The sequence below is a fragment of the Aureococcus anophagefferens genome (genome assembly GCF_000186865.1).
Source record: "Aureococcus anophagefferens unplaced genomic scaffold AURANscaffold_9, whole genome shotgun sequence".
In the NCBI taxonomy this organism is placed as follows: Eukaryota; class Pelagophyceae; order Pelagomonadales; family Pelagomonadaceae; genus Aureococcus; species Aureococcus anophagefferens.
Window position 1 is genome coordinate 545,876 of NW_008705569.1, and position 24,877 is coordinate 570,752.

General features: G+C 71.5%; 7 protein-coding genes across 7 annotated transcripts; 3 read left to right on the forward strand and 4 right to left on the reverse strand.

Annotated features, from left to right (window-relative positions):
• Positions 1-97: 97 nt before the first annotated feature.
• On the reverse strand, positions 98-787 carry AURANDRAFT_26147 (hypothetical protein; the record flags this gene model as incomplete). Its single annotated transcript, XM_009038861.1, has 1 exon — positions 98-787. One exon carries the CDS (start codon positions 785-787, stop codon positions 98-100), a length of 690 nt encoding a protein of 229 aa, XP_009037109.1.
• A 5,414-nt stretch (positions 788-6,201) lies between these two features.
• Positions 6,202-7,313, forward strand: AURANDRAFT_60085 (hypothetical protein; the record flags this gene model as incomplete). The annotated part of the gene is made up of 2 exons (XM_009038674.1): positions 6,202-7,015; positions 7,216-7,313. The coding sequence occupies 2 exons, from the start codon at positions 6,207-6,209 to the stop codon at positions 7,298-7,300; spliced, it is 894 nt and encodes a 297-aa protein (XP_009036922.1).
• On the reverse strand, positions 7,309-9,952 carry MCM1 (hypothetical protein; the record flags this gene model as incomplete). Its single annotated transcript, XM_009038860.1, has 5 exons — positions 7,309-7,773; positions 7,913-7,951; positions 8,028-9,122; position 9,273; positions 9,318-9,952. The coding sequence occupies 5 exons, from the start codon at positions 9,950-9,952 to the stop codon at positions 7,309-7,311; spliced, it is 2,235 nt and encodes a 744-aa protein (XP_009037108.1).
• A 346-nt stretch (positions 9,953-10,298) lies between these two features.
• AURANDRAFT_71632 (hypothetical protein) lies at positions 10,299-16,119 on the forward strand (the record flags this gene model as incomplete). Its single annotated transcript, XM_009038675.1, has 6 exons — positions 10,299-10,944; positions 10,974-11,269; positions 11,470-12,674; positions 12,840-13,170; positions 13,372-14,951; positions 15,144-16,119. 6 exons carry the CDS (start codon positions 10,299-10,301, stop codon positions 16,117-16,119), a joined length of 5,034 nt encoding a protein of 1,677 aa, XP_009036923.1.
• A 1,716-nt stretch (positions 16,120-17,835) lies between these two features.
• On the reverse strand, positions 17,836-20,872 carry AURANDRAFT_64170 (hypothetical protein; the record flags this gene model as incomplete). Its single annotated transcript, XM_009038859.1, has 2 exons — positions 17,836-18,342; positions 19,469-20,872. 2 exons carry the CDS (start codon positions 20,870-20,872, stop codon positions 17,836-17,838), a joined length of 1,911 nt encoding a protein of 636 aa, XP_009037107.1.
• A 698-nt stretch (positions 20,873-21,570) lies between these two features.
• Positions 21,571-23,918, forward strand: AURANDRAFT_53657 (hypothetical protein; the record flags this gene model as incomplete). The annotated part of the gene is made up of 3 exons (XM_009038676.1): positions 21,571-22,212; positions 22,479-22,720; positions 22,877-23,918. 3 exons carry the CDS (start codon positions 21,571-21,573, stop codon positions 23,916-23,918), a joined length of 1,926 nt encoding a protein of 641 aa, XP_009036924.1.
• On the reverse strand, positions 23,915-24,319 carry AURANDRAFT_26337 (hypothetical protein; the record flags this gene model as incomplete). The annotated part of the gene is made up of 1 exon (XM_009038858.1): positions 23,915-24,319. The coding sequence occupies one exon, from the start codon at positions 24,317-24,319 to the stop codon at positions 23,915-23,917; it is 405 nt and encodes a 134-aa protein (XP_009037106.1).
• Positions 24,320-24,877: the final 558 nt, after the last annotated feature.

Sequence of the window (24,877 nt, forward strand, 5' to 3'; positions counted from 1 at the left end):
CATGCGCGAGGGGGAGGCGCGCCCCGCTGCGCGACCGCGCGCGTACGTCGCCTCCTCTCTGCGCGGCGCGATCGCGAAATTTATGACAGAACCCGGATCAATGTATGGTCTCGACCTCGGGCTCCTTGAAGCGCTGCTTCGTCGGGGACTCGGCCCGGTGGCCGCCCATGAAGGCGTGCTCCTCCTCCTCGTCCTTGATCCACATGTGCTTGAAGTCGCCGAACGTCATCTGGCCGTCGTGGTCCGTGTCCGCGCAGGAGAGCATGTTCTTCATCTGCGCGGGCGTGATGTCCATGCCGAGCTGGTGGATCGCCTGCTCGATCTCGTCGAGGCCGAAGGTGCCCGTCTTGCCCTTGTCGAAGTACTGGAACGCGGCCATGAGCTCGTCCTCCGTGTTGCCCTCGGGCGGCATGAACCGCGACATCAGGACTAAAAATTCGTCGAAGCAGATGCACCCCGACTTGTCGTTGTCCACGGACGCGAAGATGAGGTCCAGGTTCTCGTGCGTGATCTCCTGGCCCAGGCTCCGCATGACCGTGCCCAGCTCCTCCTTGTTCATCGTCCCGTTTCCGTCCTGGTCGAACATCTTAAAAGCCTCCGCGAGCTCCGCGAGCTCGTCCTCGGGGATCTCCCGGGGCTGCGCGTCCTCGCGGTAGACGATGTTGTGCAGCTGCGAATTCTTCTTCTTGCCCGCGTAGTTGGGCGTCGCCGGCCGGCTGCTGCCGCCCTCCGTCGTCGACGGCGTGATGGGCCGCCCGTCGCTGTTCGCCGTGCCGGGGCGGCTCATGTTTCTCGTGGAGCGGCGCGACGACGCGTCGTCACGTGCGTCGGAGCTGGGGCTGCGCGGCGCGGCCGCGCGCGCTGCCGATGATGCCCAACAGCGCTGGACGCAGCCCCGTCGGCGGCAACGTCGGCCTCTCGACTGCGAATGCTTCTGCACACGAGAAGCGCTCTCTTTGCCGCCGCCGAGAAGCCGAGTCGGGGCAAGACCACAGAGCCGCATCCATGGCCGCACCGAGCCCCGAGGCGCCCGTCGTCGCATCCATGGCCGCGCCGAGCCCCGAGGCGCCCGTCGTCGCGGACGCCGCGGCGCGCGACGGCGCGCGCGCGGCCGTGGACCGGCTCGTCGGGGCCGTCGAGGCGCGGAGCCTCGCGACAACGACCGTGCGCACGTTCCCCAACTGGGACGTCGGCCACCACTGGACCGAGGATCCGCGCGTCATGCCCACCTACGAGGCGCGCTCCGAGGCGCAGGCGCTGCTGCGGCGCGAATCGTACGGCAAGTACAAGAGCGTCGAGATCGAGCAGGCGTACCTCGGGCTGTACCTCGGGCTGTGGCCGAGCGACGGCAGCCGGTACGTCTCGTTCCTCTCGCGGATGCTCGCCGTGCCTGGCGCGCGGAAGTCGCTGCTGGCGACGAGGCCCCCGCGGCCGCGCGCGGCGCCGCGCGCGGCGCCGCCGCGCCGCGACTCGCCGCCGACGCCCCGGCGCCGCGACTCGCGCGGGGCGGGGCGGCGGCTGCGCGCGACGACGCCCGAGCGGCCGCCGGCGCCGCCCAAGGAGCGGCACCTGCGCGCGCTGTCGACGTACGCGTCGTTCGGCGCCGTGGACGCGCACGCGGGCCGCCGCGCGGCGCGGCGGTCGCAGCGCGCGCGCGGCGCCGACGCCGCGGTGTGGGCGCCGTGCGGGGCGACGCTCACCCGCGGCTGCTACGTCGCCCGCGGCGCCGCCGTGTGCATCAGCACCGGCGAGGGCTCCGCGGGGACGTCCGTCGTCGTCGACGGCCGCTACGCGTACTCCGTCGCGGCGGCCGGCGCCGCGCGGCCGCTCCTCGACGTGCTCGCCGCCGGGTACAAGGACCGCGAGATCGTCGACAGTTACGTCGCGAGCATCCGCGGCGACAGCCAGCTCCAGGCGCTCGTCGTCGCGCTCCGCGAGGGCCGGAAGCCCGAGCCGGTCGCCGTGGCTTTGCTGTCCGCGAGCTGCAAGCACGGCCGGCCGGGCTGCGCCTGCGGGCACCTGGGCCTTTGGGCCATCGTGACGCCGCCGGCGCTGCGGGGCCGGGGCCACGCGCGACGCCTCGGCGCCGCGATCCGCGCGCACGCGGCCCATCACGACAACAACTTCGTCCACGCGTACCCGCAGAGCAAGGACATGTTCGCGCTCTTCCACCGGTTCGGCTTCACGCACCGGGGCCCGAGCCAGCTGAACTCGGTCCCGCAGCCGGCCCGCGGCCTCAACCTCCTCGTCGCCGACGCGTCGAGCCCCTACGCGGACTCCGAGTCCGAGTCCTCCGAGTCCGAGTCCTCCGAGTCCTCCGACTCCGACTCCGACTCGCTCTCCGCGACCTCGCTCACGCGGTCCGACGACAACCGCCCGGCGAAGCGCGCGCGCTCGGACCCGCGGCTGCGGGCGCTCTAGTCGCTCGTAAAGGAATCCAACCTCGGCGGGTGCGGGAGGGCAGAGATCGCGGCGTCGCAGCCGCGCCCGCGCCAGCGGAGCTTGACCCGCGCGTCGGAGCCGGGGGCGATCTTCTCCGGCACGCGGAGCGAGATGCCGCCCGGCGCGTCGACGGCGACGTCGCCGGCGTCGCCCCAGGCCCCCGGCGGCGGCGCTTCGCCGTAGAGATCGTCGTCGACCTCGGGAAAGGCGCCGCGCGCGGCCTCGCGGGAGACCACGATCCGCGCGAGGCCGAGGGCCTCCGGCGCCCGGCGCGACTCGCCCCACCGCGGCGCGTAGCTGCAGATCGCGGCGACGCGCCGGTCGCCGTCGGCCAGTGCGACCTCGACGGACGCGCCGCCGGACCGGAGCGCCGCGGGCCCGACGACGCATCCCCGGCCGTCGGCGACGAAGCGCCCGAGCGAGCCCTCGGAGTAGCTGCCGAGCGCGATGTCGCGGAACTCCATCGTCGACGCGCAGCGGTCGCAGCCGCTGCTCGCGACCTCCGTCGTCGGCACGCGCATCGCGTGGTCGCAAGAGTCGCCGTCTCGTTTTAAGGAGACGATCGCGAGAGACTCGTCGCCGCCGACGAGCGCGCCGCTCGCGTCGTAGGTCGTCCGCGCGCAGTGCCACTCGCCCTTGGCCTGGTGCGTCGTGAAGTCGATCCATTGCTGCGCGTCGCTGGCGGAGACCGTGGCGGAGCGAGAGCGAGCGCCGGTGCTGCGCGCGATGCGGCTGCGAGCGATGCTGCTGTGGTGAGGCACCCATGCCGCGGCGATGCAGGCGAGGGCCGCCAGCAAGCAAGCGCGATCCATGCTCGCTCGCTCAAACATTGCCACAGCCAGGCCAAGCTGCCGCTCCAAGCGCAGCCGCGCCGCGCGCATCGTTCGTCGTCGCGCGCGCACACACAGACGCACACGCAGACGCACACAGACACACACACGGCGGGAACAAATGGACGGCCTCACCGTCGGCGAGGCGCTCAAGGAGGAGTACTGCTGCCACTTCACGGGCGCCGCCGTCGGCCCGCCCGGGCGCACGGACGGCTGGGTCGCGGCCTACGTGCACCGGCGCAAGGGCTGGGGCGACGACCTCGTGCTCCGCTGCGACGACGACCTCTTCGGGCGACCGGCGGTGCGCGGCGTCGTGCTCGCGAAGCGCAAGCTCGGCTGCGGGGCGGTGTTCCGTCCGGACGCCGCGGAGTGGGCGACGGTCGCCGACGACGCGCTGGTCGTCGGATCCACGGCGACGGGCAAGCTGCGGACGCTGCGCGCGGCCCGGGCCGGCGAGGCGTTCCGGGGCGCGCCGCGGTGGCACTCGACCGCGGACGGCTGGGCGTTGCTCGCGGTCGTTAAAGGCGCGGACGGCCTGGAAAGGCTCACGGAGATCGACGCCGCGGCGGAGAAGAAGGACGCGGAGATCTTCGTCGCGTCCAAGGGCGGCTCCATCGGCTCCTTCGCGTCCTTCTTCGGCGAGTACGCGGTGACGCACCGTTTGGCGAACGCGATGATCGCCGAGGTCGTCTTGGTCCAGGGCGCGTCGACGCGGCTCTTGGCCATCGACCTCCGCGTCGAGTACGCGGCGCCGGCGCTCGCCTACCTGCGCAGCGGCCACCTCGTGGCGCGCTTCGGGGGCTTCGCGTGCCTCGTGCAGACGCTGGACTGGGACACGTTCGCGGCGGATCCGCGGAAATTCGCGGGCGAGCACCTCGCGTGCCTCGAGCGCGACGCGATCTTGCACGGCGTCTTCGCGCTCGCGCCGGGCCACGACCAGTGGGTCCGCGTCAAGGCGTCCGACGACGGCGACCGCTGGGACTTCGCCGCGCGGACCTACGGCCCGGCCGTCGCTCCCAGAGACTTGGTGCTCGCGCGCGACGAGGACGCGGTGCTGCTGACGGCGCGGCGCGTCGGCGTCGACCGGTCCATCGCCGAGTCGACGCACGTCGTCGCCTACGCGGACGGCCGCTTCTCCTTCGACGCCGTGGAGATCCGCGACGAGTTTGGAAGCGAGGTGCCGCTCGCGCTCGCGGGCGGCGAGGTGCTCTTCCTCGGGCGGTCGCCGGCGGAGTGGGGCGACCTCTACCTGGAGACGGACACGAAGACGAAGCGGCTGACCTGGACCATGCCGCTGTCGCTGAAGGAGCACGTGCGCCCGCCGAAGGAGCTCTACGTCGGCGACGTCCACTGTTTAGTGTATTGGCCCGCGAAGCCGTCGGACGCGCCCGTGCAGGCCGTCGTCTGGGCCCACGGCGGCCCCTTCTGCGCCCACGCGCTCGAGTACTTCCCGCTCTTCCACTGGCTCGCGAACCTGGGCTTCGTCGTGCTCGTGCCCCACTTTGAGGGGTCGACGTCGTTCGGGCTGGACCACATGGACGCGGTCCGCGGCGACGGCTGCGGCGTCGCGGACCTCGAGGGCGCGCTCGCCGCGGGGCGCCACGCGCGCGACGGCCATTTACGGTGCGACGGCTACCGCGTCGACGTCGAGCGGGGCGTCGCCATCGCCGGCCACTCCTGGGGCGGCTACCTGGCGCTGCTCGCGGCGACGCGGCCGCGCGACTCGCCGTTCTCGTGCGCCGTCGCGTCCGCGGGCATCGCGGACTGGGCCGCGCAGCAGAAGGGCACGGACGTGCGCTACTACGACCGCTGGCTCATGGACGGCTGGGTCTACGAGCCCGCCGTCGCCAAGCGCGCGGCGCGCGCGAGCCCGGACCCGAAGGCGCTCGCGCTGCCGCTGCTGCTCGTGCACGGCGCGGGCGACACGGACGTGCCCTTCGCGCAGGCGAAGCGCTTCGCGGACCGCGCGGCGGCGGCCGGCGCGGACGTCGAGACCCTCTTCCTCGAGGGCGAGCCCCACGGCATGGGCTCCTGGTCCAAGGACTCCCAGGCGAAGATGATGGACGCGACGCGGAAGTTCCTCACGTGCCACCTCAAGCCCTGGGACTTCACCTCGAACCCCCACGGCGACGTGACGGCGTATTAAGCCTAGTAGCCGTACGGCGTGCGCCAGTATTCGAGGACGCGCAAGAAGACGTCGTCCGGCGTCTCCAGGAAGAGGCGCGCGTGCGCGGGCACGGTCGGCGCGCTGCGGCGCGCCGCGGGCAGCTCCCGGCGGAGCGCGACGAGCGCGTCGATGTAGGGCTTCCGCTGCGCGGCGACGTGGGGGCGCCAGCCGCCCGCCGCGCGGACGGCGGCGAGGAAGTCGGCCGTGGTTGTATTTGCCCCCAAGTATCGCGCACGGGCCTCGGGGTCTCTGCCGCTTTTGGTGCGTGCGTCGAGCGACGCGCCGCGGCTCAGTAAGAGCTTGCACATAGTAACATCACCAGCGCCAAAATGGCCGACAGCGAAGTGGAGCGCAGTGCGCCCATCATGGTCGACAGAGTCGATTTGCGCGCCCGCGTCGAGAAGGACGAGTGCCGCGCGGTGACAGCCGTGGATAGCGGCCATCTGCAGCGCCGTGCACGGGGTGGGCGGGCGGCTACAAAGTTCGACGCTCGCGCCTTTCTTGAGGAGCCAGTCAATGGCTGCGCACCAATCGTTCTGCACTGCGTAAAACATGGGCATATGACCGTGTGTATGGTTCATGACCCAAACGCCGCCATCAGCTGACTTAATGAGAGCACTGGTTGGGATGTTGCGGACCTCCATTTCGGCGATGAACATGTTCTCCCTCGAGAGGCCACTCGCGGCGGCCATGCTCGACCCGGCAGGGGGGCTGCTCCATCACACGTTGAATATTCAACCTAAATTTACCGCAGCGATCGCGACATGATGAGAGCTGCACTCAGGCTTCGCACCGCACCGCGGCAAACAATCCGCTGCTGGACGGCAGGCCACGTTTCCCCGTGGCGCGCCATACCAGCAAGTATAGAGCGGCCGAGCTATTCGAGCACGGGCCTCGTCCTGCCCGCCCCGCCGGCGGCGACCGTCGCCGACGCCGAGACCATCGATGCGCTGCGCGCCGCGGGCCGCCTCGCGCGGCGCATGCTCGACTTCGCCTGCTCGCTCGCGGCGCCCGGCGTGTCGACGGACGCCATCGACGCCGAGGTGCACGAGGCCATCGTCGCCGCCGGCGCGTACCCCGCGCCGTACAACTACATGGGCTTCCCCAAGTCCATCTGCGCGGCGCCCAACGAGGTCATCTGCCACGGCATCCCCGACTCGCGCATCCTAGAGGAGGGCGACATCGTGTCCTTCGACGTGTCCATCTACGCGGGCGGCGTCTTCGGCGACAACTGCGGCACCGTCGCCGTCGGGGCCGCCGACGACGCGGCGAACGCGCTCGTCGCGACGACGCAGCGGGCCCTGGACGACGCCCTCGCCACCGTGAAACCGGGCGCCTGCCTCACGGCCATCGGCGACGCCTGCGCCGACGCCGCCGCGACGCGGGACTACGGCGTCGTCCGCCAGTACTGCGGCCACGGCATCGGCCGCGTCTTCCACGCGCCGCCGCTCGTCCAGCACTGCCGGAACCGCGACGCGTTCACGCTCGTGCCGGGCCACGTCTTCACCATCGAGCCCATGCTCACGGAGCGGTCGCCGGAGCTCTACGTCGCCGACGACGGCTGGACCGTCGTCACGCGGGACGCAGGGCAGCAAAAGGGTGCGAAATTCCCAACTTCAAAGGCTCCTATCTCGGCCGTTTTCCACTCGTTTCGGCTGATTTTTGGACGAGCGATCATCTCTCGGAACGGTCTCGAAGCGTGGATGCTTTTCTCGGAACGCGCGCGCGCGGAACACTCACGTTGAAGCGACGTTGAATCACCCTTTTGCTGCCCAGGCGGGACGGCGGTCGCGCGGCGCAGTTCGAGCACACGGTCCTCGTCACGGACGACGGCCACGAGGTGTTGACCCTGCCCGAATAACGTGCAGCCTAGGCGGACTCGGCGCGGGGCGCGCGGCGCTTGAGGACCGCCGCCTCGACGGCGTCGAGCACGTCCATGGCCGCGACCGGTAAGGGCGTGCCCGGCCCGAAGATCGCGGCGACGCCGTGGCGTTTGAGGTGGTCGTGGTCGCAGTCCGGCACGACGCCGCCGACGACGACGACGACGTGGCCCGCGCCCTTGGCCCGCAAAGCCTCGACGACGCGGGGCACGAGCGTGTTGTGGCCCGCGGCCATCGTCGAGACGCCGACGGCGTGGACGTCCGCGTCGACGGCTTGATTCGCGACCTCCTCCGGCAGGTTGAAGAGCGGGCCGGCGTCGACGTCGAAGCCCAGGTCGGCGAAGCCCGCCGCGACGACGTTGGCGCCGCGGTCGTGGCCGTCCATGCCCACCTTCGCGACCAGGATCCGCGGCCGCCGCCCGTCCAGCGCCTCGAAGGCCTCGACGCGCCGCGCCTGGGCAGGACAAGAGAGATTCAACGTCGCTTCAACGTGAGTGTTCCGCGCGCGCGCGTTCCGGAAAAAGCATCCACGCTTCGAGACCGTTCCGAGAGATGATCGCTCGTCCAAAAACCAGCCGAAACGAGTGGAAAACGGCCGAGATATGAGGCTTTGAAGTTGGGAATTTCGCTCTCTTTTGCTGCCCCGCGCCGCGCGGCCGCGGAGAACGCCTCGCCGGCCTCGGAGCCGAAGCGCCGCGCCTCGCCGACGTAGGACCCGACGGCCAAACCCCCGGACGCGACGTGCTCGCCCCAGGCGCTGCGGAGCGCGTCCGAGATCTCGCCGAGCGTCGCCCGCGCGCGCGCGGCGTCGACGCACAGCGCGACGAGATTCCGCGGGTCGTCGTGCGCCGCCGTCGACACGTCCTCGAGCAGCGCCGACGCGTGGAGCCTCTCCAGGCAGCGCTTCACGGCGTCGTCGTCCCGGGACGCCTTCATCGCCGCGATGCGCGCGGCCTGGACGCGCCGCGCCTTCTGGTCGTCGATGCGGAGCACGTCCACGGCCTCGCCCGGCTCGCCGCTCACGTGCTTGTTCACGCCCACGACGACGTCGACGCCCGCGTCGACGCGCGCCTGCTTCTTCGCCGCCGAGTCCTCGACGCGGCGCTTCGCCTCGCCGGACTCGACCATCGCGCGCATGCCCCCCGCCGCGTCGACGTCCGCGATGATCTCGCGCGCCTTGTCCGCGAGCTGGGACGTCAGGGCCTCCATGAAGTAGGACCCGCCCCAGGGGTCGGCGACGCGCGTCACGCCCGTCTCCTCCTGGATCATGAGCTGCGTCGCGCGCGCGACGCGCGCCGAGTGCTCCGTGGGCAGCGCGATGGCCTCGTCGAACGCGTTCGTGTGCAGCGACTGGGCGCCGCCGTGGACGGCGGCGAGCGCCTCCAGGGCCGTGCGCGCGACGTTGTTGAGGGGCTCCTGGGCCGTCAGCGAGTAGCCCGACGTCTGGCAGTGCGTCCGCAGCAGCAGCGACCGCTCCGACGTCACGTGGGCGCCCCAGAAGCGCTCCTTCACCAACTCGGCCCACAACGTGCGCGCGGCCCGCAGCTTGGCGATCTCGACGTGGTGGTCCATGCCGATGGCGAAGAAGAAGGACAGGCGCTGCGCGACCTTGTCGACGTCGATGCCCGCCTCGACGGCGCAGTTCAAGTACTCCAACCCGTCCGCGATCGTGAAGGCGAGCTCCAGCGCCGCGTCGGCGCCGGCCTCCTGCATGTGGTAGCCCGACACGGAGATGGAGTTGAAGCGCGGCATGCGGCCCGCCGTGAAGCCGAAGATGTCCTGGATCGCGCGCAGCGACGGCGCCTGGGCAGCAAACGGGTGCGAAATTCCCAACTTCAAAGGCTCCTCTCTCGGCCGTTTTCCGCTCGTTTCGGCTGATTTTTGGACGAGCGATCATCTCTCGGAGCGCTCTCGAAGCGTGGGCGCTGTCTCCGAAACGCGCGCGCGCGGAACACTCACGTTGAAGCGACGTTGAATCACCCTTTTGCTGCCCTGGACGGCGCCGGCGGGTAGATGTACGTGTTCCGGACCATGAACTCCTTGAGGATGTCGTTCTGGATCGTGCCGGAGAGCTCCTCCGGCGCCACGCCGGCCTCCTCGGCGGCGACGACGTACATGGCCAGCGTCGGCAGCACGGCGCCGTTCATCGTCATCGACACGGACATCTTGCCGAGGTCGATGCCGTCGAACAGGATCTTCACGTCCTCGACGGAGTCGACGGGCACGCCGGCGAGGCCGACGTCGCCCGCCGCGCGCTCGTGGTCGCTGTCGTAGCCCCGGTGCGTCGGCAGGTCGAAGGCCACGGACAGGCCCTGCTGGCCGGCGGCGACGTTCCGGCGGTAGAACGCGTTCGACTCCTCCGCGCTCGAGAAGCCCGCGTACTGGCGGATGGTCCAGGGCTTGGCGCTGTACATGGTCGCGTAGGCGCCGCGCGTGAAGGGGAAGACGCCGGGCGGCGGCGGGCTCGACCCCTCGGGGCCGAGGTAGCAGGGCTCGATGCGCAGGCCCTCGGGCGTCTCCGACGCCAGCGACTCGACGGTCCTCCCGGACCGCGCGGCCTCCTTGGCCGCGAGGGCGCGCCAGGCGTCCGCCGCCGTCGTCGAGAGGCGCCGGGGCCGCGCGCGGGCGAGCATGGATGCGGCCTTCTTGCCCCCGCCCATTACGCTTGTGGCAATTCTGCGAGCTCGCAATCGGCTCATCGCTTCGACCAGCCGATCCGCTCGCGCCAGCCACAACAGCGTCGGCTGCAACAGTCCGTCGGCCGGCAGAGGCGCCGCGTCATCCCCAGGCAGCGCGCGAACGAATTCGAGCAGCGCGGCGGCATATTACGCAGAGCCGAGGCTCGAAACCCGCTTTGGATATTTCCAGTCAGTCCTACACCGCGAGCGCGCCGCGTCGTCGCGGGGCAGCGCGCAGAGTTTTCCGGAGCGGCGGGCGGCGCCAGACGAAGAGCCGAGTTTCGCAACCGACTTGGATACCATGGCAGAAGCTCTAGAACAGATGATCCTGCCCGCGGTGAACCGCCACCTCGTCGACACGGGCGAGCGCGCCGAGCAGGTCATCTCGCAGCTCATGGTCTCCATGGTGCGCGAGGGCCAGGTCGCCGTCGACTGCGAGTGGGGCGCGAACGCCGCGCACGAGGGCGCGTCGTTGCTCCAGTTGGCGACGCGCGGCCTCGTCGTCTTGGTGGACCTGCTCGCGCTGCCGACGACGCCCGCCGTGCACAAGCTCCTCGCCGACGTCGCGGACCTCGCCTTCGCGAGCCGCCACGTCGTCGTGCTGGGCTTCGACGGCGAGGCCAACGACCTGCCCCACCTGCGGGCCGCGTGGCGCCGGCGCGGCCTCGTCTTCCCCGCGCGCGTCACGCGCTACGTCGACGTGCGCGTCGCCTGCGCCAGGGCCGGCGGCTGGGAGGCGGACTACGACGAGCTGCGGGGCTACGGCCTCGCGGAGTGCGCCGCCAAGTTCCTCGGGCGGCGCCTCGACAAGTCGCCGCGCGACCTCGACTGGCGACGGCGCCCGCTGACCGAGGCGGCCGTCGCGTACGCGGCGCTGGACGCCTACGCGCTGCTGCAGCTCTACGACCGGCCCGAGGTGGCGTCGGCCGTGGAGCGCGAGCGCGGCGGTCGCCGCCGGCCGCGGCGCCGCGGGCAGTCGCGGAGCGGTCGCGGTCGCCGCCGCCGCGGCCCGCGGCGTCGCCGCCGCCGCCGGCCGACGGCTGGGGCACGCCGTCGTCGCACGCGGGCGGCTGGGGCCGCGCGTCGCCGGACGCGGGCGCGTGGGGCCGCGCGCGGAGCCGGTCGCCGGACGCGCGGGGCCGGTCGCCGGACCGCCGCGTCGCGTGGAGCCCGACGGCGTCGTCGTTCCAGTCGCCGCAGAGCGACAGCGACGCCGAGGACGCGCGCCGGGCCGAGTTCTACGGCGCGCTCCGCGACTGGCTCGAGAAGGACGTGCTCGACAGGGCAGCAAAAGGGTGATTCAACGTCGCTTCAACGTGAGTGTTCCGCGCGCGCGCGTTTCGCAAACAGCACCCACGCTTCGAGACCGTTCCGAGAGATGATCGCTCGTCCAAAAATCAGCCGAAACGAGCGGAAAACGACCGAGATAGGAGCCTTTGAAGTTGGGAATTTCGCACCCTTTTGCTGCCCAGGTGCTCGACGCGGACGGCTACGAGCACGCGCTCAACGTGGGCAAGAACCGGCCGCTCCCGTGCCCCCTGCGGCCCCACTCCTACGGCACGCTCCGCGTCGTCCGCGCCTGCCGCTGCCGCGGCGGCAACCGGTCCTTCGACGGGTCGTCCTTCGAGGACAAGCTCCTGCGGCTCGGGGGCCACTGCCGCGCCGCGGCCGCGCCGCCCGCGTCCGACCCGGGCCACGCGCTGCTCTTCAACTGGCTCAAGGCGCGCTACGGCTCCACGGCGCTCAGGGCGCTGCCGCCCCTGCCGACCGCGGACGACGACGGCGACGACGACGACGAGGCCGCGGGCGAGCCCGCGGCGGCGCCGCCGCCGCCGTCGACGTCCGCGCGGCTCGTCCACGCGACCTCGACGTTCCTCGCGCGCTGGCCCGCGGAGGTGCCGCGCGCCTGCGCCCCGAAGGCGGCCTGCGACGTGTTTCCGTTGTTGGCCATGGTCCCGGCGAAGGCGCGGCCCGGCGTGACCGCCGCGCTCGAGGCGCGCGACGCGGAGGATCCCTACGGCGCGCTCGTCGACGTCAAGCTCGCCGCGGGGCGGCCGCCGCGGCTCCAGTTCGGCGGGGCGAACCCGGCGGTCGTCACCGTCGGCGGCGCGCCGCTCCTGACGGCCGAGGACCTCGCGCGGGCTTGCGCGCCGCTCACGTTCGACGCGGCGACAGAACGCGCGGCGCTCCCCGGCCAGCTCCACCGCGTCTCGCGCGTGCTGCACCGCGGCGCCGTCGCGGCGCTGAGTTTGAGAGTTGGCCGCCACGTGGCCGGCGCCGCGCACCGCCTGAGCGACGTGCTCCGGCGCGGCGAGTCCGTGCTGTTTCTGGGCGCGCCGGGCGCGGGCAAGTCGACGGCGCTCCGCGACGCGGCGGCGCTCGTGGGCGCGTACCGCGAGCGGCACGCGCCCGTCGGCGACTGCTGGGTCGTGGATCAGAGCCTGGAGCTCGGCGGCGACGGGCTGGCGGCGCACGCGAGCCTCCGGCCGGCGGAGCGGTACCCGTGCCAGGGCGAGGCGCTCCACGAGGCCATGCTCCGCGTGCTGCGGAACCACACGCCCGCGGCCATCGTCGTCGACGAGCTCGTGGACCGCGCGGCGGCCCTGGCGGCGGCGGACGTGGGCAAGCGGGGCGTCCAGCTCCTCGCGTCCGCGCACGCGTGGGAAAAGGGCGCGACGTTCCCAACTTTGAAAGCTCCCATCTCGGTCGTTTTCCACTCGTTTCGGCTGACTTTTGGACGAGCGATCATCGCTCGGAACGACCTCGAAGCGTCGATCATTTCTCTGGAACGCGCGCGCGTGGAACACTCACGTTGAAGCGACGTTGAATCACACGTTCCTAGGTCCGCGCACGCGCGGTCGCTCGCGGAGCTCGTCGACGACGCGGCGCTCGCGCCCGTGCTCGGCGACTTCGAGATCGTGACGCTGAGCGACCGCGAGGCGGCGCGGCGCGCGAAGACGCAGCGCGACCCGCGCAAGGTGCGGCGCCAGCGCGTGCGCAACGCGACCTTCGGCTGCGTCGTCGAGCTCCGGCCGCGGTCCCCGGGCCGGCCGGGCGAGTGGTCCGTCGTCCTCGACGTGAACGCGGCCGTCGACGCCATCGTCGAGAACGGCGCCTACGACGCCCAGGCCCGCTTCTACGACGCGGCCCACGACCTCTCCGCCGAGCCGCGCGTCCTGGGGGGGCTGGAGTAGGAAGCTTGCCCTGCACCGTGAAGGGCGGGGGGAGCCAATCAACGCGCATTCCGAGCCTCCTCGAGCGTGAGGAGCTCCGTGATGGAGCCCGACGCCGCGTTCCAGACGTAGACCGTCGGGCCGAGCGCGACGGCGACGCAGTTGTTCGCGCCCCACGACGTGAGGTTGAGGTAGTAGTAGAGCATGTGGGCTCTCCCCGCCGCCCTCGCCGTCGGCGTGGTCCTCGAGCGCGCGGGCTGCCCGCTCGTCGTCACGAGTGCGATCGCGGCGCTCCTCGCGCTGACGTCCTACCTCGGGGAGCGGCGCGCGGCGTCGCTCGCGGCGGCCCGGAAGGAGCGCGAGGCCGAGGACCTGGACCAGCGGTTCCGCGAGGCGGCGCTCGCGAGCGGCGTCAAGATCTCGCCCCGCGAGAAGATCCTCCTCGAGGAGCTGGACTGCCGCACGTGGCTGGACCAGGCGCTGACGACGGTCTGGGCCACGTACCACGCGAAGATCAGCGGCTGGCTCGAGGGCGTGTTGGCCGGCGTGCTCGACGGCCTCGTGCCCTTGGGACCCATCGACTCGTTCACCTTCAAGACGTTCCAGCTCGGCGCGGCGGCGCCGCGCGTGCGCCGCGTCGTGCCCGTGCGCCTCGCGGAGGACGGCGTCGTCATGCTCGACCTCGACGTCGACTGGCGCGGGTCCGGCGTCGACGTCGACCTGTCCGCGCGGCTCGGCGGCGGCTGGATCGGCGCGTCCGTGCCCCTGGGCCTGGACCACGTGTCCTTCAAGGCGACGCTGCGCGTGCGCTGCGTGCTCGGCGACCGGTCGCCGTTCGCGGCGCTGGTCGACGTCGCGTTCGCGCGGAAGCCGGAGGTCCTGGACTTCGGGCTCTCGGTGATCTCGGGCGACATCACGGGCCTGCCCTCCATCCCGGCGCTCGTGTCGAACGCGCTCGAGGGCGTCATCGACGGCCTCATGGTCTGGCCGCGGCGCCTGTCGTTCCCGCTCGACGAGTGGTGGCACCCCTGGGACGTGCCGCCGGCCGTGGCGCACGGCGTGCTGCGGCTGACCGTGGACCGGGCGCGCGACCTGCCCGGCGCGGACCTCGACGGCAAGTCGGATCCCTTCGTCGTCGTCGAGGTCGGCGGCGCGGACGCGGGTGGCGGCTTCGAGGCGCGCGAGACGCTGCGCACGGCGACGAAGTCGAAGACGCTGAACCCGACCTGGGACGGCGAGGTCTTCACGCTGACCATCGCGGACCCCGCCGTCGACCGCGTCCGCATCTCCGTGTTCGACTACGACCTCGGCGGCGAGCCGGACCCGCTGGGCTCCGCGTGGCTCGGCGGCCGGCTGCTGCGGGACCTGGCCCGCGGGTCCACGCGCGCCTTCTGGCTGCGCCTCGAGCCGCCGTCCAAGGGCGCGGGGAAGCTGCGCTACGGCGGCGCGGGGCCGCCGCGCGTGCGGCTCGAGGTCGCCTACGGCGCGCTCCTCCCGGCGGCGGCGGACTTCCCCGCCGTCGGCGAGGAGGGCGCGGCGCCGACCCCGACGTCGCCGCGCCGCGCGCGGAGCGAGTCGCTCGCCGCCGCGGGGCCCTGCGCCGTCGAGGCCGCGCTCGGCGCGGCCGCCGCGGCCGGCCTCCGGACGCGCGGCCGCGCGCTCCTCAAGCGGGGCGCCATCCTCAAGGAGGGCTTCGGCGGCTTCAAGCGCTGGTCGCACCGCTGGCTCGAGCTCGAGCTCGAGCTCGACCTGACCGCGGACGGCTTCCGGCGAGCACCAGTGTGGATTCCAACCACTGGTTTGTGCCCCCCCCGCCAAACTTCGGAACTCTCGAGCTCGGTCACATCGAAGTCGAATCGGCTGATTTTTGGACGGATCGATTGCTCTCGTCGAATTCTCGAAGCACGACAGAAGAATTCGCGGTCGCATACGCGCACATTGAAGTCGTGTTGACTATTTTATTTCCTGCCCAGGCTCGCGGCCGCGCTCCGCTACGGCAAGCCCGCGTCCACGGACGACGCCGAGGCCGCGCGCGGCGAGGTGCGGCTCTCGCCCGACGCCGCCGTGTCCATCCTCGAGGAGAAGAAGAAGCAGGCCGTCGTCGAGGTGAGGACGGGCGCGTCCAAGCCCTGGCGCTTCGCGCCCCTCGACGCCGACGCGTCGTCGTGGGTCGCGGCGCTCGAGGCCGCGTCGGCGGCCCTGGGCCTCGACGGCGCGGCGCTCCGGTCCGCGGGCGAGAACGGCGACGCCGTCGACCTCTACTCGGGCGCGACGGTCGTCGTGGAGATTTTGGAGGCGCGGGGACTGACGGCGGCGGACGACGACGGGCTGAGCGACCCCTACGCCGTCGCGCGATTAGGCGGCGAGACGTTCTCGACGCGGACCATCAAGCACACGCTGGACCCCCAGTGGTTCGAGAGCCACGAGTTCTGCGGCGGCGTCGCGCTGGGCGAGAGCCGCGGCGAGTACGCGGACTTCTCCGCCGACGGCGCGACGTTGCGCGTCGACGTCTACGACGCGGACCCCCACGGCGCGAGCGAGCACCTGGGCGCGGCGACCTTCCCGCTGCGCGACGTCGACGACGCCGTCGGCGGCGCGGTCTGGGCGCCGCTCGCGGCGCCGCCCGGCCGCGCGGGCGCCGCGGGCGACGTCCGGCTCCGCGTCACGCGGCGCGCGTTCGCCGCGCGCGCGCTGGACCGGCCCAAGCAGATGGCCGGCGGCGTCGGCACGGCGGCGACCGTGCTGCGCGCGGCGAACATCTTCCGGAGCAAGGCGAATACGCCGGACCGCGTCTCCTGCCTCTCGGCGATGGGCGCCTCGCGGCGCGTGGACGACAGCGACGACGACGACGACGACGGCACGCCGAAGCGCACGGCGTGCGTGAACTTCCGGCGGCGCAGCGGCGACGGCGGCGGCGTGGAGCCCGTGCCGGAGGCCATGACGCGGTGAATCGGGAGCGGGGGGAGGCGTAAGGCCGCGGCACCCCCGGAGGCGTCCCCGGGCCAGTGGCACATGACGCCGCAGAACCGTTTTGGTGTCTTACCATTGGAGGCATGAACCTCCCCCTCGAAGTCGCCGGTTTGACGTCTGGGTCATCTCAGACTCGCCGATGACCAGCTGTCGGTTGGCTTCGGGTTTGCACGCCTTCCCCCCCGCCTTGGTGCGGTGGCCGTGGACGACGGCGCAGGAGTCGCATGCATATAACTTGCAAATGAGCTGTTCGGGGAGATCGTAGAGTAGGTTGTGATCTGCGAGCGTAAAATCCCACAGCACCTTGCGGAGCGAGACTTGATCGTGGCCATCCGGCGAAACATTTTTGCTCAACTCCCTCGTCCACGCTTGCGCGAATTCAGTCCCACTCGCGCCATGTAAAAACATCGTCCCACCTTGGCGTTCGCAGAACGTGTTCGGGATTCCGGCAACCTCGTGGCCTTTTGGTATGCAACATTTTGCGCGGCGGAGGGCCACAGACGCGTGCGCCGAGCGCATCGCTTGGAACACGGCGAGAAAGTCGGCTTGCGCGCGGGGTTGAATATGCACGTCGTTATCCAAGTAGATGAGCCCGTTGCTCGCGTGGATACGGGCATACTTCTCGATGGCCCGGACTTTGAAGGAGCGAACTTCGCGCATATGTTCTAGGGTCCCCTCCTTCATATTCAGCGTCATATTCAGCGTTGCGAGGTCGACGCGATCGCAGAGTTGTGGGAGTTTATCGACCCATGTCCTCATGTCGGCATCGACGACGAGTTGGATGTCAAAGTCCGTCAACGTATTACAGGCAACGCCAATCATCTCCGAGAACTCCTTGGCCATTACGCCACGCTCTTTCATCGTGCAGGCCGCGAGGAGAAGCGTCGGCGCCGCGGACGCGCACCCGGCGCAAGCACACACCAGCAGGAGCGCAAGGACGGCGTTCATCGTTGAGCTCGCGGCGCCTGCGGTGGCGGCGGGGGGGTCGGGAACGCGTTGCGCGGCGACGATCGACGGACGAGACGACGTTGGTCCCGGCGCGTTCGGCCGCCGGACGCGCCGCGGAAGAGCGAGTCGCTCTTCCGCGTCGTCGAGGTGCCCGCCGCGGACCACGCCGACGGCGGGCCGCGACGTCGGCGGCCGGGCTTGGATGCGCTTGGCGTGCACCGAGGACTCGAGGACGAAGCAGAGCCGTTTGACTCGCCCGCCGCCCGGGCGCCGGGTCGCCCGTTTTGGGACGAAACCCGTCGCGAGCGCTCGATTTTTCGGGCGACGTTCGAGGAGAGGGGGGACACCATGACGGGACGCGGGGCGGCGCTGTACAATGGGGGCGTGAGAAGCAACTCCGTGCGGTGCGGGAGCGGATGATCGTCAAAAGTGACACAGGCGCCCGCGGCCGGCAAAATTTGGCGATTCGGTCACGCCGCGGCTCGTCGTGTACTCGGCGAAGGCGTCGGCGAACCAGGCCTCGAACCGAGCGAGGCGGGCGGATGCGGGGACGCCGACTAGCCGTCGCAGCGGTGGTGGCTCGTAAGTCTGGCGAGGGCGGCGTGTCCGCGAGGTGGCGCGCGCCGTCTTCGACTCGGTGATCACCATGGTACCTACGGCGTAGAACTGGACAGCAGCACCCCGGGACTACATCCGGGCGCCCCATAAACACCGCCCGATATCAGCGCCCTTAGACCCCCGCCCGCCCTACATGGCGTCGATGGCCGCGGCCTTGCGGGACTTGGGCGTGATGTTGACGTAGACCGCGCCGCCGTCGAGCTCCTTGGTCGGGTAGACGCTCAGCGGCTTGTCCGGCTTGTTCCGCAGGAGCGCGCCGAAGAGGGGGTTGCCCTTGGCCTCCGACGCGACGCCCGCGCCGTCGTCGAGCGAGTATGCGGCGCCGCACATCTCGCATAGCACCTGTTCGACGCCGTCGACGACCTGGGTCTCGCTCTTCGTGAGCGGGTACTCGCAGCGGCCGCACTCGCAGGACGTGGCGACGACGTCGCCGTCCTGCTTCCGCCGCACGAGGTAGGGCTTGCCCGTGATCGACCGGCCGACCGCGCGCGCCTCGCCCGCCTCGAGCGAGCACTCGAGCTCGACGAGCGGCACCCAGCCGTTGTCCGTCGTCAGGCCCGCGGCCGAGCTGCGCGACTTCTTCCCGCCCTTCTTGGCCTTGCGCACGTCCGTGCCGAAGCCGGCGCCGAGCGCCGTCTTGGCGGCGGCGCGGGGGGCGACGGTCGTGGGTTTGTTCAGCTGGAGAGAGCCGCCGAGCGCGAGCGCGCAGGCGGCGACGACGAGCGCGAGGCGGGCCATGGCTGAAACGCGGCTCTCTGCTGGGACTGCGGTGCGGGCGCCGCGGTGATGCGACGAGACTGGCCTGCTCTTTGCGTGGCTCTTGCCACATCAGACACCTCACTTCACCACCGTTTTCTTGCACCGTCGCAAGGCGATGGGAGACGCTGCCCCGACCGCGACAATGATCCGCGTGCGCCGCCAAAAGGAGCGCCTCGCCGCCTTCGACAAAAACAGCGACTGCGAAGCCACGCACTGCTTCGACTTTGCGGACCTGAAACTGCCGGCCTGCGCCGCCCACGGCCGCAACTTCCGCACCTGCCGCGTGCTCAACGAGGACCGGCTCGCGGCCGGGGGCCGCGGCTTCGACGAGCACGGCCACGCGGAGTACGAGATCTTCAGCGTCGTGCTCGCGGGCCGCCTCCGCCACGCCGACGACCTCGGCAACGGCGCCGACGTCCCCGCGGGCGCGGTGCAGCTCACGTCCGCCGGCGCGGGCGTCCGCCACTCGGAGCGCAACGCCTCGAAAGACGACGAATGCCATCTCCTCCAGATCTGGGTCGAACCGAACGAAGCCGGCCTCGCGCCCTCGCACGAATGCCGCGACTTCGACTGGCTGGACAGGCCGAAGACGCTGCTCCTGTCGCCGACGGCGGCGGGCGGCTCGCTCCGCGTCCGCGCGGAGGTCTACGTCTGGGGCTGCTGCGTCGACGGCGAGGACGTGGAGCTCGCATCGCCCTTTGGACGCGACGCGGGCTGGGCCGTCGCGCACACAACGCGCGGCGCCTGCGCGGCCTGCGGCGGCCTCGCGTGCGTCGCCGGCGGCGAAACAACGACGCTCCAGCGCGGCGACACGGCCTTCGTCGACGCCGCGGCGACGGTGGTGCTGCGCGGCGCCGCGCGCGCGACCGTCGTCGTCCTGGCGTTCGGCGACGCGCCGTGGGCCGAGCTGTCCGTGCAGGACAAGTGGGCCAAATTTCTCGACGGCCCCGGGACGGCGTCGAGGCGCCTCGCGGCGTCGCTCGGATCGTAATATTTACTCCACCTTAGGTTCCGTGTCCAGCGCGGCCGCGGCCCCGAGGAAGAGCAGCGCGGAGACGACGTAGGCGCCCGCGACGACCGCGGACACGAGGACGCCCGCGTCGAGCGTCGCGTCCGCGTCGAGCGCTTTGCCCGCCGCGAGCGGCGCCAGGGACCCGAGGAGCGTCAGGGACGTGAAGGTGCCCTGGGCCAGGCCCCGGGACCGCGGCGCGACCTCGGCCTGGATGAGCGCGGTCGTCGGGCCGATCCAGCACTCCGCGGCGAGGAACTCCAAGGCCAGGAGCCCGACGGCCCACTCGAAGGTCGGCGCCCGGAGCAGCGCCGCGACCCAGAGCGGCGCGGCGAGCAGCGACCCGACGACGGGCACGAGCGCCCGCGCGGCCTTCTCGCGGCCCGGCGGCGCGCGCGCCGCCAAAGCGTCGGCCGCCGCGCCGCCGAGCAAAGCCGACGCGAAGCCCGCGCCGCCGACGACGAAGGCGTAGCCCAGGCCCAGGTCCGCGGCGCGCGCGGGGAAGGCCGACCGCAGGCAGGGCAGCGCCCAGACGGCGATGGTGAAGCCCGCGCAGAACCGCGCGGCCGTCGCCGCGAGCAGCAAGAGCGTCGCCGGCGACGCGAGCAGGTCCCCGAAGCCGCCGCCGCCCGCCGCCGTGCTCCCGGTCGCCGCGCTCGTGCCGACGCGCTCGCCGGGCAGCGCGACCGCCGCCGCGGCGGCGACGGCCAGGCCCGCGGCGCCGACGACCTCGAAGGTCCGGCGCCAGCCCAGCGCGTCGTCCAAAAGCACGGACGCGGACGCGAGCGCCCCCCCGACGCTCACCGCCGCCGCGTAGCGCGACGTCGCCGTCGCCAGTTTGTCCGGGGGGAAGGCCCGGCCGATCAGGGCGTAGCCCGCGGGCGCCGTCGCCGCCATCGCGACGCCCTGCGCCGCGCGGCAGAGCGCGAGCTGCGCAAAGGACTCGCAGGACCCGCTGGCGACCGTCGCCAGGGACCAGACGCCGCAGCTCAGCCACGTGAGCTTCGCCGCGTCGGCGCGGTCGACGACGGCGCCCGCGGCGAGCGAGCAGCCGCCGAAGAGCACGTTGAACGCCAGCGTGCCCAGAATCGCGTAGTCGGACCGCGAGAGGCCGAGCGCCGCGTTGACGAACCGGACGCCGTCGTCGCTCCCGAAGTCGACGGTGGAGAAGAGGAGGCTCCGGCACCACTGGTTCGACGTGTAGACGGCGACGAGCGACGCGAGCAGGGCCGTGCGCCGGCCGTCGCTCATGGGAGCGCTCGCGTCGGCGTCGGCGTTGGGCTGCGCGCGGCGCGCGACGTCGACGGTGCGCGTGAGTGGGCGACGCATGGTCGGCGTCGGGCGCAGCCAGGCCTGGCATGTGCACGCGCAGAGCAGCGCGAGAGCGGCGCGAGGCATCGTCGGTCAGAGCTCGTGGCAAACTCAACCTTGAAGGGTAACATCCCTCCTTGAAGCCGGAAAAACGCCGTCCGGCGACGCGCGCGCGGGTCGTCTTTAGTGGACGTTTCTGGCGTCCATCTCTCGAGTCGCATCGACGAAAATGACAACGCGCGCGATCGACGCGCCCTCGGGAAATTATCCGCGCGCGTTACGAAAACCGCGCGCGCGCGCCTACCCCTTAAAGTTGCCGCCGTGCTTCGTGAGGAGGTACGCCAACCAGCCGTCGAATATCGCCAACGCGACGATGATCAGGGACAGGAAAAACCGCTTCTTCGCGCGCTCGAATTCGATGCTCGCGAGCGTCTGGCGCGCGTCCGACGTGACGCCGCGCGTGGACCGCGCGCGATCCGCCGCCTCCCGTATCTGCCACCGCTGCGACTCGAGCGCGTCCATGGTTCGCCCGGCGATTTGTTGGGAATCTTCGACGGTGTCGACCGCATCGTCCATAAGTCGATTATAAACCTCGTCTTCGCACTCTTGTCGGATTTCCGTCGTCGCGCCGTACTCGCGCACGCCCGTCATTTCACTACTGGACCGACCGGGGGCGCGCATCGAGCGGCGGTGGGAGTCGTCGCGGCGCGCGGAGGCGTCGCGCCAGGCGCTCTGCCACAGCACGATTCACGCGGCCGCTCGCCGCCTCGCCGCGAGCCTCCAGCATGGCGACCAGTGGCACCACCCTCGCGGCCATCCCCGAGGGCCGGTCGGCCTCCGGCGCGCCGCCGCGGAAGCGGCGCAAGGCCGCGTCGGCGGCCGTGCTCGGCTACCTCGACTCGCTGCCGTGCGCGACGCAGTACGAGTCGTCCTACATGCACCGCGACGTCGTGTCCCACGCCGTCGTCGCGAACCGCACGGCGTTCCTCGCGACGGCGTCGGAGGACGGCCACGTCAAGTTCTGGAAGAAGATGCAGGAGGGCATCGAGTTCGTCAAGCACTACCACGCGCACGTCGGCCCCGTGTCGGAGATGGCCGCGTCGTTCGACGGCCTGTGGCTGGCGACGACGGGCGGCGACGGCGCGGCGAAGCTCTACGACGTCGCGTCCTTCGACATGGCCTGCATCCTGCGGACGAAGAAGATGGCCGAGCCCTACGTGCCCGGCTGCGTCGCGTGGCTGCAGACGGAGGCGCGGCCGGCGCCGCGCGTCGCCGTCTGCGACGCGGCGGAGGCCGCGGCGGTGCGCGTCTACGGCGCGCCGGCCTTCGAGGAGTGCGCGCGCGTCCGCGTGCACCCCGCGGCGCCCGTCGTGGCGCTGTGCTTCCTCGACGCGCTGGACCTGTGCGTGTCCGCGGACGCGCGCGGCGTCCTCGACAGGGCAGCAAAAGGGTGATTCAACGTCGCTTCAACGTGAGTGTTCCGCGCGCGCGCGTTTCGGAAACAGCACCCACGCTTCGAGAGCGCTCCGAGAGATGATCGCTCGTCCAAAAATCAGCCGAAACGAGCGGAAAATGACCGAGATAGGAGCCTTTGAAGTTGGGAAGTTCGCACCCTTTTGCTGCCCAGGTCCTCGAGTACTGGCGCGCGCCCGAGACGCGGGGCGGCGTCGACGACGAGGGCAACGTCGCCAAGATCCAAGAAACGGCGGCGGACCTGCCGACGGACGTCGTCACCTTCAAGCGCAAGGTCGACACGGACCTCTACGCGCTGGCTAAGGCCAAGGTCGCGCCGTGCCGCGTCGCCGGGTCGCGCGACGGCTCGAAGTTCGCCGTGACGTGCGCCGACGCGACCGTGCGCCTCTTCGACACGCGCACGGGCAAACTCCTGCGCACGCTTGACGAGCGCGTCGATAGTTTGGATGCGAAGCGGTCCCAGTGGCGCGACCGCATCAAGGAGCACGAGGAACAAGCCGCGAAGGCGGCGGAGGCGTCGTCGCCCGACTCGTCGAGCGACGACGAGGGCCCCATGCCCGAGGGCTACGTCAAGCCCGCCAAGGAGAAGGCGCCGCCGCCGCCGCCGCCCGCGCCGAGCGACGCGGCCCTCGCGGCCCTCGTCGCGCTCGACGACCTGTCCTACGGCCGCCGGTCCGCCGCGGAGCGCGAGATCCAGAGCAAGGCGGGCCGCGGCACGTTCCTCGGCCGCTGGAACTGCGCCTTCGACGAGACGGGCGAGTTCCTGCTCTACGGCGCCATGCTCGGCGTCAACGTCGTCCACGCGGGCTCCGGCAGGGTCGCCGCGGTCGTCGGCGCCAAGGACGAGTCGGAGCGCTTCGGCGCCCTCGCCGTCTTCGCCGGCGCCGCGAAGCTCGACGCGCAGGCCGAGCAGGCGCGGCGCAACCAGAAGGCCATCGAGACGGGCGACGAGACGAAGAAGAACGTCATGTCCATGGGCTGCGAGCAGACCGAGGAGGGCACGCCGGACCCGTCCGTCTTCTGCACGTCGTTCAAGCGGAAGCGGTTCTACTGCCTGAGCCGCCGCGAGCCGGACCCGGGCTTCGACGGCGAGAACCTCGACGCGCGCGACGTGCAGAACGAGCTGCCCAGCGCCGAGGAGCTCGGCCGCCGCGCGGCCGCGAGCGCGCCCCTCGCGCTCGGCACGGACGCGCTCCTGCGGACGACCGCCGGCGACATCAAGATCAAGCTCCACCCGAACGAGTGCCCCAAGACCGTGGAGAACTTCTGCACGCACGCGCGCGACGGCTACTACGACGGCCTCCTCTTCCACCGCTGCATCAAGCAGTTCATGGTCCAGACGGGCGACCCGCTCGGCGACGGCACGGGCGGCGAGTCCATCTGGGGCGGCGAGTTCCAGGACGAGTTCCACCCGTCGCTCAAGCACGACCGGCCCTTCACCGTGTCCATGGCCAACGCGGGCCCGAACACGAACGGCTCCCAGTTCTTCATCACGACGGTGCCGACGCCCTGGCTCGACAACAAGCACACGGTCTTCGGCCGCGTCTCCGTCGGCATGGAGACGGTCCAGACCATCGAGCGCGCGCCCTGCAACCGCTTCGACAAGCCCCACGACGACATCAAGATCATCTCCGTCGAGATCTCCACCGCCGGGGCCTAAGTCGCGACCTTAGAGCACGCGGCGATGCCCGTGGCCGCGTGGCTCCGCTCCCAGTGCCGCCCGTCGAACTTCCGGATCTCGACGTCCGCGATCGTGCCCTCGTCGACGCAGTACAGCGTCACGCCGACGCCGTCGGGATTGCTCCGCGGGTGGTAGAAGCTCTGGACGCCGCAGCGCCTGCAAAAGAGGTGGCGCGCGACGCCCGTGCCGAAGTTGTACTCGCTCAGGCGCTCCGCGGGCGTGTGCAGCGAAAAGTCCGCCGCGGGGACGATGAAATGGACGTTCCGCTTCATCGCGCAGACGCTGCAGTTGCAGTCCCAGGCGACGAGCGATGCCGCCGCGCGCACGGTCCACCGCACGTCGCCGCAATGGCAACCGCCGTGGTGGTCGATTTTGGCCATGATGTCGCTGCGCCGCCGCAGGCCTCCGGCAGTGCGTCGCGTGGCCTGGCGCTGCGCAAGCAGTTTTGGCAGGCTGCTGTGCGAGGTGTCGCCGCAGGCCTCCAACCGTCTTGTGCTGCTGCGCCTGCAGCCAGGACGCGGACCAGCGCATCGATGGCGGCAGCCGCGGCTCCCTGTGATCCCTGTGGCAAAGATCACTGCACTTTGCCCACTTCGGCGAGCGCCTCGAGCCGCAGCCGCGCGCGACCGCCGAGCGGCACACCGATAGCGGCGCCCCGCGTCGTCGTCGGGCGTAGACGGCGCTCCGCGTCGTCGGCGTCGACAATACATCACCTACCAGCGCGCGAAGACCTGCCCCACACACGAACCGCAACCCCCCGGCGTCCGCCCCGGCAAGTGTTTTTGTCCCGAGGAAGATCAACCACCAATGACTACTGGAAGCAGAGCGATCGGGTGTGACAGCCTAGCCGCGCTGAAGAGTGCAATTTTAAGAATCAACCACCCGAGGGGCCGTCGCATCGACGCCGCGCCCGCAGCCGCGGCCCGAGGGCGCCGCGC